At 39.8% G+C, this 20841-nt stretch overlaps 1 protein-coding gene across 1 annotated transcript in view; it reads right to left on the reverse strand.

Annotated features, from left to right (window-relative positions):
• Positions 1-231: 231 nt before the first annotated feature.
• Positions 232-20841, reverse strand: part of LOC134343446 (NACHT and WD repeat domain-containing protein 2) — a 163539-nt gene continuing 142929 nt past the window's right edge. The window contains 4 exon segments of the mRNA XM_063042151.1: positions 232-4167; positions 10631-11220; positions 12831-12942; positions 19688-19891. Of these exon segments, the coding sequence (XP_062898221.1) occupies positions 232-4167; positions 10631-11220; positions 12831-12942; positions 19688-19891 (4842 nt within the window).

Consider the following 20841-nt stretch of genomic DNA (forward strand, 5'->3'; position numbering starts at 1 on the left):
TCAACCAGAGGAACAATGTCAGGAAAAGTTATAGCATCCAAATAAAGAAAATTGTTTTGAATGGAAAAGTTTTAATTTACTCCTGAGATACTTGTCGTCTTGAAATAGTGAATAACTCTTCTCAAAAGTAATAAAACCAAAGTATCTTTGAGTGACTTTTAAAATTACACCCAGCATATTAAAATACTTTTTTCTGTATACACTTTCTTTTTGCACACACAAAAACATGGCTTAGCTTTCAGCTGTGAAGTTCTGACATTTGTAGTCCATTTGTAATGTTGAACCTGCTTTATCAGAACTGTAAGGTTGCTTTTTGGTAGGTGTCGTCTCCTGTGTTTCACATGAATCAGAGACTGTAATTGGGCTATCCCTGGCAAAAACCTCAGTAGACTCTCTCCATACGCAGTCTGCTATGTGCTTGCATGTAAAATTTGCACGTTTAGGTCTGATTTGCCGAGATGGGTTACTAAAAATATGTCGACTGTTTGATGTGGCTATTTTAATTTTTAAGGCTGCGTCAACTCGGTCTACGACAGTGTAGGTTCCAATGCTGCCGTCATCAAAGCCCACAATGATGTTCAGATGGCGCTGTGAGAGACTCAGAAAAGCTGGGGTCTTGTAAAGTGAGCATGCTCCAATATTTTTCCCATCAGCTAACCTGACCACTATTAAACTAGACACAGCCTCATTATCAATATCATCACTGCAGTTTCTGAAACAAATGTACACCAGGTAACGGCCATCACGTGAAAGTTTCTGACGCCAAATAATTCCAGTGGCAGGAACAAGACGCAGCTTCCCATTGTGCAGATCCATGATGTTAATGTTGTCATCGCCACGTGACAAAATTCCCAGTTTCCCATTGGGAGATATCTGAAAATCCTCCAGGTTTTTTAGGAAATTATTTGGAAGCTGCACACGTCTGCACACCGCTTCCTCTGTCACACTCCAAATAAAGAGGGTTTCGGCTGATGTAATGAAAACTACATAGTCTGGAGAATCAGGGATCAGCTTGAAGTTTACAATGGTTGTACCATCGTCACAGCAGAACTTCTTTGTAACGCTTCCTGTCCACAAACTGACAGCCAATAATTTGTTTTTTGAAACACCAATTACGAAGGTGTTAGGGTATGTGATAAATGCGTTCTGCATGGGAACCAGAATATTACAGACTTTATGACCAGTGGACAGCCTCCATACGCGAGAGATACCTTGGTTACAGAGGGAGACTACAAACTGATCATTATGTGTAATCAGTAGCTGAGATATCCTCTGCCCATTGATGCGGAAGACATTGTCTCCGGTAACAGTGTGCCAGATGTATTGGTTGCCTTTGTCATCGGATGTGACCATGAGCTCACCTGATGATGTGAGAACACAGTTTTCCACAATGCTCTCGTGTTTAAATACAGCTTCTATATATCCTGTACTAAAACTCCATTTATATACAGACTCTGAGCCATCCAGTGTGTAAATTAGTTCACCTTTGCCTGGCAGGAGAAGGCTTTGAATTGCTTTCCCGGTTTTGTCAATGTTCGAGATCGCTGTTATGATGTCTATATCCCACACAGAGAGAATGCCATTGCTTGTCAAAGACAGTAGCAAATTGTGTTGGTTTGATTTAACCAGCTTTACATTGGCTCCTGAAATCTCCTGCAGACTTGCCATACACTGTCCAGTATCTCTCCGCCACACAAATATCGATGACATGTGTTCCATTGAAGCAATAATTGAGTCACAGTTTTTAGAAAGGACTGCTGATATGAAGCGTTCATTGTGTTTTGCTTTGAACTTTTCAGTCACCTTCCAAATGTTAGTGTCTAACACCTCAATGCTGAAAGCCTTACAGATGAGGATTGAGCTTTGGTCTTCTGACAGCTCTAGGCTCACCACTTCATTGTCTTTCCCTCTACAGTCAAAGTCCTCGATCAGTTGAGGATTTGTAATTTCATCTATGTTCCAGACAGAGAGGCTACCTTCATTATCAATCATCACCATTTCTTGAACTGCAGCCAGAAGGAGAAGAGATTTTACATATCCCCCAGAAAATTCTGATGTCACTGTGGAGAGCTTTTCACCACTTCCCAAGAGGAAAATGGTGGTTGTGTTCAAGCACTGCCCACAGAATGCATACACTCCATCAGGAGAACATTGGACACAAGTAACTTCATACCAGCAATGGAACTGGTAGAGAGGCCACCCATAAATTAAATCAATCACTTGCACATCTTTACTACCCTGCAACCATGCAAGGGCATGGTTAATTGATAAAGTAAAGCCATATATGAAACAGTTGCCTCCACCCGCAATGCAGTGCTTGGAACCCTTGATCTCCACCTCCGATAACTGGCATGAATTATGATTGTCATATATCAGCAATGTATTTTTTGTTGTGGATACCACCAGGTATTTCTCATCGTGTGTAAGTTTCATCCCCAACACAGCCGAGTTTGCAGTCGTAATTTGCCGCAGAATCTGTTGTGACTCCACGTCCCAGGTAGTGATGGAACCATTTTCCAATGCAGCAATGATTACATTAGGGCTTGACGTTGGCAGCACCTCGATCACGTGTGCATGGCTGCTAGTCAATGGGAGTCGTTCAGGGCTGTACATCACATCCAAGGAGGAATGCAAAGGCACAATCGAGCAATACTTTGGACCATCTTTGTCACACTCTAATAGAAGATGCCTCAGCTTTGGTAAAGAGCTAATGACAGGCAAAAGCCTCTGTTGCAGCTCAGCAGACAGTGAGCTTGGGTTCTTTGAGACTTTCAGCTTGATGCTTCGCAGAGTCCTTGCCAGAAATTTCAGTTCTTTCTCTTGTGAGTAATTGTAAGCAAGATCTATGTCAGAAAGGACTTTGTCAAGGTGACCAATTTTGATCATGGTGTACAACCAGCTGAAATTCATGATCACACTGTACATGAGGTCATCTGTTCTCTCACTCCTCGTCAGGTGATGCAGCAGCTCAGTGCTTTTCCTATGATTCACAAAAAAGATATCAGGTTCCAGTGGATTGCACTGGAAGACCCACGGTTGCTCAGGGACTTGCCGATCAAAGGTCTTCTCGCCAGTCTGTTTCTCCTCATTCACACTCTTGTTATTGTCCAGAGGTTGGATTTGACTTCGCTCGGGATGAAACAACCGCGGTCTCCCCCCGGACCAAACTCCTAAAAAGTAATCTGCTAAGATACTGTGCATTTCATGTACATCTTCCTCATTCTGCAGGTACAATTTCTGAGCGATCAGATGCAGATGGCGATTCGCCCAAACCAGAAGTGTCACACTTCTCACCTGCCTGTCCACCAAGTATCCACACAGCTCCTCCTTCAATCTTGCAATGAAATAATATGGTATCCGCAGTGGATTCTGAAGCCCAGAGTTCACTTTGGTTTCATTAAGGACATGGTTATCAAGTGAAAGGACATCTTCCAGTTCCATTTCACTCAGACCGGTTTTGGCCATTGTGATGAAGCCAAGAGCTCTCGAGACCAGTCTTGATCCACACTTATTTTCAAGAGACCAGAAAAGGTGCTCAATGTTTTCATGTACTGTTCCACAAAGTGAAGTGTCATCAACATCCTTGTGCGATCTCCACTGTTTGACCTCATGGTAAATCAGGTTAACGAACATGGGCAGTGTACACTTTGTTAAGGCTTCATTGACATAGATCTGCTGACCTGAGGTAACCTTTCTTTTCACTTGCAGAAGTTGATACTTCAAAATTTGGCTGCATACTTTCCTGTCACGCTGTGGCAGTTCAACGTAGTTAATGTCATTCGGTATCAAGCATCTCAGCTTTTGCAAAATACTGTGCTTGTTGGGTAGTGTCGACAATATTACACGTACTGAGTGAGGAAGATGAATGGGAAGCCACCACAATCTGCGTGCTTCCTCCCCTTCTGACAATTGCTCCAGAGCATCAAAAATTAACACTAGTGGTCGATGAAAGGAAGACTCATTTAGTAGATTAATGAATAATTCCTTCAGGTCATGTACTTTTTGAGGATAGCTATGTATGAGACATCGATAATTAATGGCTAATTGTTCACAGAGACTTTGCAGTAAGGTTTTAAGCTCTGTACTTAACTCAGTTGTTCCCAAAAATCTCACAGTTATAACTGGATCAGAATCGGGGCCAATTTCCTCCTGAAGCCATGAATAGGCCTGAAATTTAAAACAGTGTCATAAGATTTGAGCTTATAGTTCAGAACACATAAAATAATTTAATGTTCATTTCTATTACTCAATATATGAACATTTAGAGAACATACATTGGATATAAATGATTCGCTGGATGCAGGCAGTCGAAGGTTGGCAGGTAATGAAGACTGAAAATCGCAATTCAAGAATTTATAGTTTCTTCCGCTAGGGACACAATGTGGGTGGCTGGAATCTCATTTCGATCGAGCCCAATCAAACAGCCATCCATTTAAATTTAACGAAAATAATTGAAAAATTGTCTATCCTCCTTTTTTGGGGTGTGATCCTACCAGTTGATTTTCCTTGAGAAGAAATTCTGAACCAGAGGTTCTGGGATAAAGTTAATTGTGATATTTCTGTTTACAAGGCAGCATGTGACCATATACAGGAATTTTAAAAAGTGACACTAAGAGCTGACCATTCAGTCTGCTGCATTTATTCCGCCAGAGCTGATCAACTACTTCAAAATTTAGGTTACTGTCTTTTCCCCATCTATACACTAATATTTGAAAATCTACCCATCTTTGTCTTGAATATAGTCACAGTCAAACATTCAGAGGTCCCTGGTGGAGCGAATTCCAAAGACCCAACATCTTTTGAAAAATATTTCTCAATCCTCAATATTAGGTTGCTTATTCTTCATCCATGTTGTCTAATTCTAGGCTCTCCTGTCAGGGCAAACATCCTCTTAGCGTTTATCTGCCTCCAAGGAAAATTATATTTCAAGATGTCTCTTGTTCTAAACTTCAGGGAGTTTTAATATCTCAGCAATCAACCCAGTGAACATCCATTGTACTCTCCCTAAGGCAAGTAAATGGTTCTGTGTCCAGGACAGCTATACAATACTTCAGGTGTAATCTCAACAATAATATAATCACATTCCATCTTACATTTGCACTCTTAACCCCTTTTTATAAAAGTTAACATGCCATTTGTTTTCCTAATTGCTTGTATGCATGTTATCTTATTATTTCTGTAAAGGCACTCAGATCTCTCTAATTGTGATAATTTCCCAGCCTTTCTTCCTTTGTAATATATTACACATTTTTTTCATCAGAATGAATAATTTCATGCTTGTACTCCCTATAATTCATTTACCATGCTCTAGCCTCTTTTATTAAAATATTCATATACCTTTGCTGCCTCTTACATCACTCACACAGATATTCTGTAGTATCTCCCACGGTCAGCAAATTGAACACATTACTCTCAGTCACTCACTGGAGACGCTCATATAGTTGTTGAATAGCTGACGCCCAAGCACTGATATTTGTGTTATCTCACCAGTTACTACCTGCTGATTGGAGAATGATCCATTTATTTATATTCTCCATTTCCCATCTGTTAACTCATTCTCAATTCCTGCTAATATTTTACATCCAATTATCAATCTCTGCTAATATTTTGCCTCCAATTTCATGAGCCCTTATCGAATGCTTCTTGAAATCATTTGAGCACAATACATCTGTGTTTACTTCTGCTAATTACAATCTCAAAAAGGTCTAATAGATTTATAAAACATGGATTCCCTTTCATTACTAAATGTTAAATCTATCAATTTGTATTAAGAAATTGTAAGTGAGTTGTAACCATGATTTTAAAAATGGGTTCTAGTATTTTCACTGCCACATATACCTGAACATAAGGGACATTTCGAAGCAGTGGAGCAGTAAAGCAATCAAGAAACCAGCAGAGCAGCCCCTGGACAGCTTGTGCTGCTTGAGGCCAGGACATTGTTGACAGGTGCTCTGCCTTGCAAGAGGCCTCTAGGACATCAGGAGCTGCGAGCTGAGAAACACAGAGTGACTCCGAGATTCCGCAGGGAGTGAACAAGGGGTGTGGGTTTGATTGAACACAGTCTGGTGCCATATTATGCAATGTAATACAATTTGTGATTGGGAGCCTATTTTGCCTCAGGAAGGAAGACTTGTGCGCAATATTATAGATGCAGTCTCACTCCATACAAGTAGAACAAGATATTTCTATTTTTGTGCTTATAAATTCTTGTAGTGATAGTCAACATAAAATTTGTCTTCATAATTGCTTACAGTACCTGCATTTTAGCTTTCATGACTCGTATAACAAAAGCATCTAGGTTCCTCTGAACATGAATACTTTTCTACTTCTCATCATGTAAAAAGTACTCCACGTGTCAGTACTCCACGTTAAAGCAGTGGGGATGCCAGGCAGGGTAGTGGAATGCTCCTTTTGCAGGATCTGGGAAGGCAGGAAGACCTTCAGTGTCCCTTATGACTACACCTGCAAGAAGTGCATCTAGCTGCAGCTTCTTTCAGACCTTGTTAAAGAACTAGAGCTGCAACTGGATGACCTCTGGATCATTCGTGAGGCTGAGGCGTTGATTGACAGGACATACAGGGAGTTAGCTACCACCAAGGTGCATGGCACAGGTAACTGAGTGTCAGTCAGGAGGGGAAAAGGGGAATGGTAGCCAGTGCAGAGTACCCCTGTGGCCATTCCTCTCCACAAAGGTATACAGCATTGGATGCTGTTGCTGGGGGGAAATGACCTAGCATAGGAAGGCCACAGCAGTCAGGTCTCTTGGGCTCTCTCCTGGGGAAATTGGGACCTGTACAGAGGGATGGTTTGCATCTGAACTGGAGGAGGATTAATATCCTCGCGGGAGTGTTCACCAGTGCTGCAAGTTAGGGTGAAGGAGTTTAAACCAGAGTTGCAAGGGGATGGGAACCAGAGTGCCAGAGCAGGTTGTGGAGTGGATGTGGGGACAAACGTTCTTCAGCCTGCTTACAAAGACGAGAATCGAAAGGTTGAGCATGGTGGGACCAATGTTCTGAATTGTTTATATTTCAATGCAAGCAGTATTGTAGGAAAGGCAAGTGAGCTTACGGCATAGATCAGTATGTGGAATTATGACATTGCAGCCATTGGTGAGACTTGGTAGCAGGAGGGGCAGGACTGCCAGTCCAGTGCACCACGGTTCCATGGTTTTAGATATGATAGAGTGGGAGCAATTAAAGGGGGGTGGGTTACATTTCTAATGCGGGAAAATGTCATGGCAGTGCTCTGGTGGGACAGACTGGAGGGCTCATCTACTGAAGCTATATGAGGGGAACTAAGAAAGGGGAAGACCACGTTAATGAGATTATATTATAGACCACCCAACAGTCCATGGGATTTGGAGGAGCAAATTTGTAGAGAGATTGCAGACTCTTGCATAACTTTCCTCATATTGACTGGGACTCCCTTACTTTAAAAGGGCTGGATGGGATAGAGTTTGTCAAATGTGTTCAGGAAAGTTTCCTTGATCGGTACATAGAGGTCCCAATTAGAGAGAGTGTGATACTAGATCTCCTTTTAGAGAATGAGACAGGACAGGTGACAGAAGTTTGTGTAGGGGAACACTTTGCATCAAGTAATCATAATGCCATTAGCTTCAAGATAATTGTGGAAAAGAATATGTTTGATCCTTGGGTTGAGATTCTAAATTGGAGAAAAGCCAAATTTGATGGTATCAGAAAGGATCTGGCAAGTGTGGATTGGAGCAGGTTGATTTCTGGCAAAAATGTACTTGGTAAAAGGGAGGCCTACACAAGTGAAATTTTGAGAGTACAGAGTGTTTATATTCCCGTTGGAATAAAAGACAAGGATAATAGGTTTGTGGAACCTTGGTTTTCGAGAGATGCTGAGGCCCTATTTAAGAAAAAGGAGGTGCATAGCAGGTACAGGCAGGAAGGAACAATCTAGGTACTTGAATATAAGACACGCAAGAGTATACATAAGAAGGAAATCAGGGGGGCTAAAACAAGGCATGATGTTGTCTGGCAAACAAGATGAAAGAGAATCCCTAGGGCTTCCACATATATATATAAGAGCAAAAAGATAGTAGAGGACAAAATTGATCCTCTGGTTCATCAGAGTAATCATCTACGCATGGAGCAGAAAGGAATGGGTAAAATCTTAAACAGATTTATTCAACCGTATTTACTCAGGAGATACACATAGAATCTATAGAAGTGATACAAAGCAGCAGTGAGGCCATGGGCTGTATACTGTACAGATTACGGTGGAGGAGGTGTTTGCTGACTTGAGGCAATGAGAATGGATAAATCCATGGGAATCTGACAAGGTGTTCCCTCGGACCCTGTGGGAGGCTAGTGCAGAAATTATCGGGGTCATAGCAGAGATATTTAAAACATCCTTAGCCACGGATGAGGTACTGGAGGTTAGGAAAATAGTTAATGTTGTTCTATTGTTTAAAAAAAAAGCTTTAAGAATAAGCAAAGAAGTTATAGGCCGATGAGTAGGCCCATCAGTAGTGGGTAAATTATTGAGATACATTCTGAGGGATATAAGTATTTGGATAAACAGGGACTGATTAGGGAAAGTCAATGTGATTTTGTGCATGGTAGGTCATGTCTAGTAGAGTTTTTGAAGGAAATTACCAGGAAATTTGATGAAAGCATGGCCGTGGATGTTTCTACATAGACCTTAGCAAGGTCATTGACAAGGTCCATGTGGGGAATTGGTCAAGAGGGTTCAATTGCTTGGCATTCAAGATGGCATAGTAAATTGGATTAGACATTGGCTTTGCAGAGAAGCAGAAGAGTGGTAGTAGTTGGCTGCTTCACTGACTAGAGGCCTGTGACTAATGGAGTGCCACATGGATTGGTGCTGGGTCTGTTGTTGTTTGTCATCTATATCAATGATCTGGATGATAATGTGGCAAACTGGGTCAGCAAATTTGCGATACTGCCAAGATGGGGCTGTACTGGAGAGTGAGGAAGACAATCAAAACTTGCAATGGGATCTGAGTGAGTTGGAAAAAATGCTTTGAAAAATGGCAAATAGAATTTAATGCAGACAAGTATGAGGTGTGGGACTTTGGAAGGATAAACCAGGGTAGGATTTGCACAATAGGCACTGAGAAGTGCGGTAGAACAGAAGGATCTGGGAATACAGAACCATAACTCCTTGAAAGTGGTGTCACTGGTAGATAGGGTCCTCAAGAAAGTTATTGGCACATTGACCTTCATAAATCAAGGTATTGAATACAGGACTTAAGAGGTCAATTTGAAGTTGTATTTAAAACATTGGTCAGGCCTAATTTGGAGTGCTGTGTGCAGTGTTGGTCACCTATCTACAGGAAAGGTGTCAATAAAAGTGCAGAAAAAATTGACAAGGATGTTGCTAGCACTTGAGCACCCATGTTATAGGTTATGACTTTATTCCCTGGAGCATAGAAAAATGTGGGGAAGTCTGATAGAGGTATTCAAAATTGTGAGGGGATTAGATAGTGTATTGCAAGTAGGCTTTTTCACTGAGGTTGTGTGTGACTAGATCTAGAGGTCATGTGTTAAGGGCGAAAATTTGGATCTAGTTCTCTTGATCTCATTCAAATCATTGGAATAGATTGTGAACACCTGGGACCCCAGCACCATTTCCTTCAGTGCCATCAGTTACAACTTCCCAATGCGAACACATGCACTGCTCCCTGCTGTTTCTTTTCTATCCACAAACCAAGTCTTCAACCTAAGCCCAAGACTAATAATCTCATGTAACACTTTATCTAAGGTTGTCTAAACTTACCCCAACTTTTACATTCTTCTTGAATCTGCTACTTATACCCTCAAAACAACTTTAATGGCTTTATCAAAAATGATATCCCTTTCATAAATTCATGATTACTTTACCAATGATTATGTTCTTAGTGTACTTTTACCATTTTCTTTATAATAAATTCAGGCATTTCTTATCTACTGATGTCAGGCAAACTGGTCTATAGTTTCCTGTTTTCTGTCTCCTTCAACGAGTGCATCTACTATCAAAATAGTCATCTTGTTTAAACCCTTGGATGTGGGTCAACAGATCATGTGGAAAACTGAGGGGTGATCTCACTGAAATGTACAAATTTTTTGATGGAGGGCTTGACAAGCTCAATGCAGGGATGATGCCCTGGCTTGGATGTCCAGAACCAAGTCCACAGTCTCAAATTGAGGGTTAGCCACTCAGGACAGAGTTGAAAAGAAATTTCTTCACCTGGATCATGGTGAATCTCTGGAATTATTACATCTGTAAAATTTTAGATATTAGGAGAAGAGTTGATTTAAAACATTAGCCAGGATCTTACTGAATTTCAGAGCAGGCGCAAGAATCTGAATGGCCAGTCTTGGAGTCTTATGTTCTTACTGTATATTCTTATATCTTTGTATGACAATGAATGTTAAAGAAAAATTCATCCAGTCTGACATGAACAGACTTAAAATAACATCTGGTAACTGAAGGTGGAACCTTTTTAATTCTGACTTTCCAATTTAGTTTATTTTTATTTAATTTATGTTTATTTTAATCTGACTCAACACGGATTTACAAGGGTAATGCAAATACACTTTGCCGCATCCAATAAAACCATCAGACATAGAGGCGCAAAAAATAGATAAGTTGTTTTTACCTGCTGTGCCACCTTTGCCAGTAGAAGTGTTTTGCCTGTACAAGGTCCACCATACACTACAAGTGGGTTCACCTGTCCTGGTTTACAAGGTCGTACGTACTTGTGTATGAGGTTCAAGGCCTCACATCGGTATTGGTAGAAAGAGGCGTACATTTTACAAAGAGACAAGTGCTGCAGCACTTCATCGTAAAGTGCATCTGTTTCAATATCAAAGTTCTGTTGAACTGTTGATTGAATAATGTCAATCATATCATCATAGAACTGCTTACAAAGCCCTTCAACATAGTGGTTCTCTACATTCTCTGAATATCCAAGTTTCATATCGCAGTGGGTGATGGATGTGTATACTCGCAGGTTGGAAGAGGCAACAATTGTAGGAATAAACTCATCCCTGAGCTTCACAAGTTTCTCACTTGCAACTGGATCTCGTATAAATTTTCCATTGACCTCTATGATGTCCATGTATCGGCCCATTTTTGGATTCTTCACGTGACGATCAATGTTAGCAATTTTCCTGATATAACACACACACTTCCTCAGAAATGCTGGTGTTTGGTTTCCCAGGGCAAACTCAAACTCATCTTCAATTGCTTCATGTAAAGAGAACCAATAATTCATTATCTTTCACATATGGAGTCACAACAATTCAAGATATTTGTCAAGTCGAATTTTATCAACTCATTTAAAAGACTCTTGTCCACAAAGATCTTTAGAAGTTCACAGAAAGCCTAGTGCTGTTGGCTTTGAATTTGACTTAATAGGAAGATCTTCTATTAAAATAAAAGGATATTATTATTCATTGGACTTTATGTATTCACTTGAAACAAGGCAAATCAAAGAACTCTAGGAAGGAAAATAAATGAATTTACCAAGGGGGGACCTCTGAGAATTAAAAGTGAAATACCCAAGTTAAAAGGCCACCATATTGTGCCTCACCAGTCATGACTGAATGACATGTGAACTAACATGATTTTAATTTAACTTTCCTACGCTTAATAGTCAAAAGTCATAGAGCACAGAAACAGGCCTTTTGTCACACGGTCCACACTATCTACCAAGAACACATTTTCACAAGTCTTGCCTGAATCCCATGTTATTCTCCTCTCATAAGGTATTCTGGCTTCTTCCCCTTTCCTTTTCACTACTGGTGAAGAACCTTGGCCCAAAACATTGACTCATTATTCATTCCCATAGATGCTGCCTGACCTGCCGAGTTTCTCTAGCGTTCTGTATGTGTAAAATTGAAGGTGAAATGGCTAGGCAATTCCAATATATTCTAATAAGATCAAAAATGTTTTGTTTCTTTCTATAAATAGTAGTAAACATGTTCCCCAATATTTAAAAAGACAACATATTTTAAACTACTATTTATAATATAATTTCCTTTTCAACAGAGGAATGAGATTAATTTGGCAGTTCTTTTAAGGAGCGAGTATAAACGTGAAAGGTCAAATTTCTCCCCTCCTCCCATACTGTAAGATTCTCTGAGATTGTCTGATTGTATGAGAATGAGAGAAGCAGAGGGAAAGACTTTTGAATAGCCATTTGGTTAGGTTTTATGAATTACTCACAACACAAGCTAACTTTATCTCAAGCCTCATATAGGTCTTCAACCTAATCTTCAAGAAATGTTATTGTAACTGTTTCTTGGAACTGAATGCCTTTTAAATTTCTATTTATTTATCTATTTATTGAGATACAGCACAGAATAGGCACTTCGGCCCTTTCAGTGGTGTTGCCCAGCAACCCCCAATTTAACTCTAGCCTAAACATGGGACAACTTGCAATGACTAATTAACCTACCAACTGGTATGTCTTTGGATATTGGAGGAAGCCCACGCAGTTGTGAGGACAAAGAACCACTTCTTACAGATTGCAATGGGACTTGAATCTGGGTCGTTGGTATTGTAAAGTGTTGTGTTAATCACTACGCTATCATACCGCCCAAAATAAAATTTTGCTTGTTGGTCCTAATAACTTTCCTGATGGCTTTGATTTACACTTGGTTGATTGGCAAATCTGCTCCTGCACTTCTTTCTGGGTAGGCCAGATTGTAAGTGTCCAAGAACTTCTGATAACTTTCACTGATAACACTGATTAATTATTATACTCTTTGAAACACAGTTCTAGCCACAATGCAACTGGTTTCATTTTCCTTATTGAACTATTTATTTTGTAGTAAAAAAGTATAAGTTCTTACCCGAACAGAGATACTTCTTGGCTTTGGAACTATGCATTGTTCCTCGCTGCTGAAGTAGGTTTACAGCAGTTTTAAAAACTTTCTTAATTTCCTCTGATATTTCCTTCCATTTCTTGGGGTTGGCAGAATTTACAATTCCATATAACACAAAGTAAGAGATACCATATCAATTCCTTTCAAAATCATTAGTAACTTCTGAGAATAGCTTAGACTGCACTTGTTTAGAAAATTAAGCAAATAAATTGGATTGTGCGGCACATCTTCTATGCACTATCATGTTAAAAATGAATTTTACCCAGAAAATATCACACCTTCCATATGAAATTTTACCTATCACAGAACTGGATCAGGTACTGTGAGTGATTTCTTTTAGTATGCCTGGCTTTTCTCCTGAATCAGGTCCATAACTACGAACATCAAATTAATGAATGATTTTGCCTACACCGATATGAGTTTTAGTTCAAGCTCCAATAAATGATGTGGAAGAGATTCACTAAAATAAGAACAAATTGTTACTTTTCTTGCTGTTTCCAGAGGCATACTACTAACATCACAAACTTGCCTGGGAGTTTCAGGACCGATGGCAGTCTGCTTGGACCCCTACAATAATGCATAGTGTGTGCTACAACATCCTGTGAGGCATTTTTCCAGTGATGAGCTGGTAAGATGCCTTTCCATGAGCTGAGCAGCAGTGCTGTCTGCTGGACCAAACTGAGCGCTGTTCCATCTGGAACCACAGATGGATGTAAACCCCACTTATGTGATTTCAAATGTCTTTTCAAAGAATTTTTCTTCAATTTGGCCCTGAGAACCAATGGGGAACTAATGGTAAGCATAATGCTTTTTTAGTGCCAAAATAGGAGTCATCAAATTTCTAGACTATTTACTAGATTGCTGTAGAACCCTATCCTATTCACTGATGTCTGTTGGAAAGGAACTTTGCTACCCTTATCTGATCTGGCCAACTCCCAAACTGAACCAAAGCGATGGAGTCTGAGCTGATTCCTATCAAGACAATCTGTTTTTCTAAGCCAACACAACATGGATGCATAGGTGGTCTGTCCAAAGAAGCAATGCCAACTACCAGGCCTTTACATTACAAAGTTCTCTTCACAAACATTCAGGGACATGTTAGTCCAACCTTTCCTTGTGATCCAGGCAGCATCCTGGTAAATCTCTTCTTCACCCTTTCTTTACTCTCCACATCATTCCTATAATGGGGTGACCAGAACTGCATGTTACTTCAAGCGTGGATGACCAAAGTTTTCATGCTGCAGCATGACTTCTTTACTCTTATATTCAACATCTGCTGTTCATGGGTCTACCATTAATCATAAACTTTCCTCTTTCATTTAACTTCCCAAAGTGCAACAATCTCACATTTGCCCAGATTAAATTCCATCTGGCACTTTTCTACCAATATCTATAGCTGCTATATATCCCACTGTATTCTTTGATAGTCCTTTATATTGCTCATAACTCCACTGGTCTCGGAGTCATTTGCAAATTTGTAATCCACCTATCTACATTTTCAACCAAACCATTGATATATATCACAAACTACAGAGGCCCCAGCACTGATCCTTGTGAAACACCACTGCTAACAGACCCCCAGCCATAATAATGGCCTTTCATCACTATCCTCTGTCTTTGATGGACAAACTAGTTCTGAATCTAAACATGCAATTTGCCCTAGATCCCATGCATCATTATCTTCAGAATCAATCTACTATGAGGGAGCTTATCAAATACCTTAATGTCCACTGCCTTACCCTCATTAATCACCGCTGTCACTTCCTTAAAAAACCCAATAAAGTTTGTAAGGCATAACCTGCCCCACACAAATTGATGCTATTTGTCCCTAAGCAGGCCATGCCTCTCTAAATTGCATAAATCCTACCCTAAGTATCCTCTCCAATAGCTTTCCTACCATTTATGTGAGCCTCACGGGCTATCATTACCTGGATTATCCCTATTTCCCTTCCTGAACAGCTACACTCCAGTCCTTGGAGACCTCTCCCGTTGCTACTGACAACACAATAATCTTTGTTAAAGACACAGCAATCTGCTCACTTGCTTTTTTGGTATTCTGAGATATATGCCATCAGGCCCTCTGGACTTATCCACTTTAAGGATTTTCAGAAGACCCAGCACTTACCACCTCCTTAATCTAAAAAAAAATCCGAGCACAATAGTATGTTTTCACTGTTGTCCAAATTCGTCTCCTTGGTAAATAGTCATGCAAGGCAGTCACTTAGTACATTAGTTACTTACTCTGATTCCAAAAAAAAATTTCTTCCTTTATCCTTAAGTAGACCTACTCTCTCTTTCCTCCTCCTCCATTTCTTAGTCAAAGTATAAAATGCCTTGGGATTCTCTTTGATCCTGCTCAACTAGGAATTTTCATGCACCCCTAATAGCCTGCTTGAGCACTTTCTCACTATCTTTATATTCCACAAGGGCCGGTCTGATTTTAATTTCCTACACTATACGTGAGATTCATTTTTCTGCTTAAAGTACAGCAACTCACCAAGGCTTCTTTGGTAATACTGTATTCCCAAACCTTGGAACCTATTCCATACAGGTCAAGATTGCAAGTGCATTGGATCACTTGCACCTCCTTGTTCCCCTTCAAGTCACAGGTCCTCCTGACTTGCCTTGGCCTTATTAGGCCAAAATTTTGGGACTTCCTCCTTAAAGCACTTTGGGAGTTTCTTCACCAGATAGATTGGGAACAATTGGAAATGGCATCTCAACCACAGCATCACAGGACTAATTAGTTATGAGCAATAAATGTTTGCCTTGATATTGATGACAGCATAGTGGGAATAAATAAATAACAACTCTAGACTTAAACATAATGGCACAATGACATGGCAAAGAAAAATTGTACAGTCTTCTTTTCCAAGAATATCTAATTGTATTATGAAACTACAACACAAGTAAATTTACAGATTATTCTGTTTGTCTATAACAGTTAGAGTTAGAACTCCTCTGGAAAAGGACAGCAGTAGAATTAGAGGACATCCTCCTATCTGTGACTGCAGTAGACTCATTGATCAAGTTGTACAACTTATCAGGTGATCAAGAATATACAAGAGATTTATTAACAGTTCAAATGCGACTCAAGAAAGTTGGATATATGAATTGATGAATGCCCAATGTTATATTGTAAGACTGTGATAACAAAAATGTGATCCAAATATCTTTTCTACCTTTCACAGATTTTTTAACTTGTCACATTGGCTGATTTTTCAAAAACGTACAAGTGTAGCACAATTGAAAAAGTTAGTTCACTAAATACTAAATGTGGTTGACCGAAGCATGAACTTAAAGGAATTGGAAACACAGATAGTGCGTTGGCCTTTATTACAAAATGACATGGCACCACATGAACTCCATACTGTGTTGTTCCCCCCTAGAATACCATGGCCCTACATTTACTTAGAAACTGGCTTGGAAACTCCATTCCTGTAACTTCCTGTTTTAGCATTGAGTTACACTCAAACAGTTATTGACAGGTGTAGAACCTGCTACGCCCAAATTTGCATTGATATATCATCAACAGAGATTGAGATACAGTACATGTACTGGGAGCATGGTACTGCTGAACTTTCAGATCTATTTGGTTCCATGGCCTGGAATAATGTTTGGATTGCCTTACCTCTTTTAGTGTCCTAGGTAAAGGTACTCATCCCTGATAGGTAAAATTTATTAATATTTATATATGTAATTAAACCATATAAGTGATTAAAACATAAAAGATTTATTTGTATAAAAAGATTTACTAAGAACATCTTAAGTAATTGAAAATACTAAATACTGAATACGATATTTAGCCCTAACTGAATCCAAAGTCCCCACGCTGAGGCAGATGCAACTTTTCACTCCCAAGGTTGGAAGGTAATTGTTTCATGTAAATTACCCAGAATGCACAGAGAAGTAGCCTACAGGGAAATGAGCGAGGAAGTGGGGTTGATGGGAATAATCTGAGAGCCAACTTTAACTCAATGGGCTGCATGTCCTCCTCCCATGTTGTATGAAAAATATGATATCTATGTGTAGATGAAGGGAGAAATACACTCTCAGAGTCTGCATAATATTGTGTTTGGACTGATAGTTCTCACGAACCATCCAATGTAGTTTTATTATTTTCCACAATGATATTTACGACAAAAAAATCAAATCATTTGATTCAGAGTTAAAAAATAAATACAAGTCAAGGTGAAACCCAAAGGTCATCTGAATGCAAACAAAGTGCTGCAGGTGGTTATAAGGCTAAAAATTAGTAGTGTGTGAGTGCTTACTTAAGAGCATTAGAATTAGAAGCTGGAGTAATGCTATAGTGTTGAGTATGAAGACTACCTGTACTGAATGATTCTGCTCTGCCACTAAACAATTATGGTTGAACTACAACCTCAGTGTGACTTTATTGCACAATTGCATAGCCCTTAATGTCCAGAAAACTATCAATCTTTGTTTTGAACTAACCCAGATACTGATGCTTGATAGTTCTCCAGGTAGAGAATTCCAAAGGTTCGTCACCTTCTGCATCATTTCAGTTGTAAATGGCCTACGTCTTATTCTGAGACTGTTACCCTGGTTCTGACTCCTTAATTAAGGTGAACACCTCCCTGCCTCCATCCAGCCTGTAAGAATTTGATGAGTTCCACTGAAATCTCCCCTCAGTTTTTCTTAAAATTCTAGAAAATTGAGGCCTAGTCTATGCTACTTACCCTCTTATGACAGATCATGGTACCTGCTTTGGGAATCTTCACTGCAGTCCCTTTATTGCAAGCATATTATTTGTTAGTCATGGAGATCCAAACTGTACACAATAATTGCAGTGAGACATCTTTACTCCTGTACTCAGATCCTCTCATAATAAAGGCCAAAACACATTTGCCTCTCCATTTGCTTACTTTGACTGTTTGTTCACCTTGTAACTTATATACAGTACAAGGGCACCTACCATCCCCTTGAACATCAACATTATTCAGTGTTTCAAAATATAAATTAAATCTCTGCTTTTCTATTTTCTGCACAAAGTCCATATTGTTACATTTTGTGCAACATTTATTTCATGTGCCATGTTTGTGCCCACTCAACCCTTTTATGTCCCTTTAAATGCTCTTCCTAGTTTGGTATCATCAGCAAACTTGGGAAAAAAATCAGCCAATTTAAAATTTGTTTGATCTGTTACTTTAACGAGGGCACTACCTGCATTACCTGCCCAGGTAGCAGTACTAACATTAAAAGCACTAAACAATCCACTGGAGAAACTCAGGAGGTTGAGGAGCATCTGGGGCGGGGGAAGAATTTGTCAATGTTTGTCAGGTTTCATGACGGGGAATACTTGTTGATATTCATAGAGTTTTAACCAGAAACATTGTCAATTGCATCCCTTGCACCCACCCTAACAGATGCACGTCAGCCTGCTGAGTTCCTCCAGCAGAGAATTTGTTGCTACATATCCCAGCATCTAGTCTCTTGTGTCTGGCAAAGTTGAAAGGTTGCGTAAAAACTATTTAATTTGATCCAGCTTCCACACCTACCTTATCAGCCACAATAGTCCTTGATTAGCAAATTATGAGCAATTTCAAAATACAATTGCAGGATGTGGGCAGCATCCGGAAAACCTACATTTCCTTGCTCAAATCTAATTTCCTAGCAGCTCAGTGTTTTTCTAGGTCATTTCAGAGGAATCAATCATCTTGCTCTGCAGCATGTGGGACAATATTGAATTCTCCAACTTTAAGTAATTTACCCTTTCTTTTTTGTTTATATTGAACTGGCTTTAATTGATTTCTGCTCCTTTCCTCCTATTTTTATTTCATTTAAAGTTTCTGCGCTGCTGGGCATGTCCCAGTAGGCCAGCCTACACAACAAAATTTAACAATTTGAGCAATAGCTCCACACAGACAAAAGAGCTTAATTGCCATTTAAGAGCTGGGTAATTTCAGTCAATCGCAGAAATTCTCTTTATTCTACCCAATATTTGCTCCTCCTTTTTCTGCTACCTATACCAACTTGATTTTGTTTTAACATGCTGCCTGACCTCATATTTTACTATACTGAACCAGATCACCAGGTGGGCAAAGATTCAAGGATGTTTTCCTGTCCTTTTTGAAAGCTGTAACGTTTCACCAACTTATTAAAGTTCCTGTCTAATGTCCGCTCAAAGAAATAGCAAGGAGCTTGAGTTCACTTCTCCCGAGCACCCAGAAGGACAGCATAAATAGTGGAATGGATCCCCCATCTCCAACCTACCCACCCATCCACCCAACTATCAATCACCTTGTGCAGTCTGACCCAGGACCCACAGAACCACACTGGAGCCAGGTCATCCTCAATCCCAACCGACTGTTCAAAGGAGATTGCTGACACAAGCTTAATATTACAAATTTATTTAAATAAACTTAAAATCGCCAGCTGGCTATGTGGTACTTAAATTCAAATCTCCATCTCAGATTTCTAAGTTAGTTGTTGAGTTCCATAACCTTTGTACTATCACATTCACATTTTTGTTCTATTATATCTCTAAACCACTGATCTCTTTGTTAGCATGGATTAAGTTTCTCACCAGATGCATGATACCTGATACTGTAGGTAATACCTCAGTCAAGTGCCTTAGACCAGATTGGTGTAAAGCTCCAAGCCACTATAACACTGTTTATAAGATGAATATTTTAGTAGATGTTTCCACTGGCACACCTCCTACACAATAAATTGTTCTAAGCTCATACACTAAAGGAGCCTAAGGAGAGCACATGAAGAATTTAAGAAGCCATTGAAAATTATTCACAGCCTCAGGAAACAAGCACAATGGAAGCATTCGGAATGATAGAGAACATTACCATATTCTGATAATTCTTCAGCATTTCAGACTCTGGTTTGAGGTAGTACGTTGGTGGGACAGAGTTTTCATCTCGACAGTACCACTCTTCCAAGATTTTTGTATCCAGCTGGGCCTCCACAGCAGCATCCAGAATCATCTCAAATTCAGAAGTCTCAACCTCCCCGGGTATGCGAACACTGCCATACTTTTCCCCAAATAGTCCCTGTGAAACCATGAGGGGGACAGCACATTATTCCTGTTGCAGATAGACTACCCCAGCTGAAGAAATGCCAAGATCTATCCTGCAGTTACAAGAATGGTCCCTTGGTCTCAAAGTTCAAAGTAAATTTATATCAGTGTATGTGTATGTCACCATATACTACCCTGAGACTCATTTTCTTGCAGGCATTCATAGTAGAAAAAAGAAGCACAATAGGATCAATGAAAAACTACACACAAACAATGACGGACAAACAATCAATGTGTAAAAGAAGACAAAATATGCAAATACATAAAGAAATAAATAATACAGGTCTTGAAAGTGATTCCACATGTTGTGGAATCAGTTTAGTGTTGGGGTGAGTGAATTTATCCACACTGGCACAGAAACTTGATCGTTGAAGGGTAATAACTGTTCCTGGACCTGGTGGTATGGGACCTAAGGCACTTATAGTTCCTTGCGGATGGCAACAGCAAGAAGAAAACATGTGCTGGATGGTGGGGGTCTTTGATGATGGATGCTGCTTTATTCCGGCAGCACTTCTTGTGGATGTGTTCAATGGTGGGGAAGGTTTTTCCTGTGATGGAACTGGGCTGTATCCACTACTTTTTGTAGGCCTTTCTGCTCTTGGGCAGTGGTGTTCCTATACTAGGCCATGATGCAAACAGTCAGGATACTCTTCACTGTGAATCTATAGGGTTTGTCAAAGTTTTAGATGATGTGCCGAATCTGCATAAACTTCTAAGAAAGTAGAGGCATTGCTGTGCCTTCTTTGAAATGTAACTTACATGCTAGTCCCAGGACAGACCCTCTGAAATGATAATGCCAAGTAATTTAAACTTACTGATCCTCTCCACCTCTGATCCCCTAATGAGGACTAGCTCTTGGACCTCTGGTTTCTTTTTTCTGTAGTCAATAATTACCTCTTTGGTTTTGCTGACATTGGGTGAAAG

The sequence above is a fragment of the Mobula hypostoma genome, chromosome 3 (assembly GCF_963921235.1).
Source record: "Mobula hypostoma chromosome 3, sMobHyp1.1, whole genome shotgun sequence".
NCBI classification, from domain to species: domain Eukaryota; kingdom Metazoa; phylum Chordata; class Chondrichthyes; order Myliobatiformes; family Myliobatidae; genus Mobula; species Mobula hypostoma.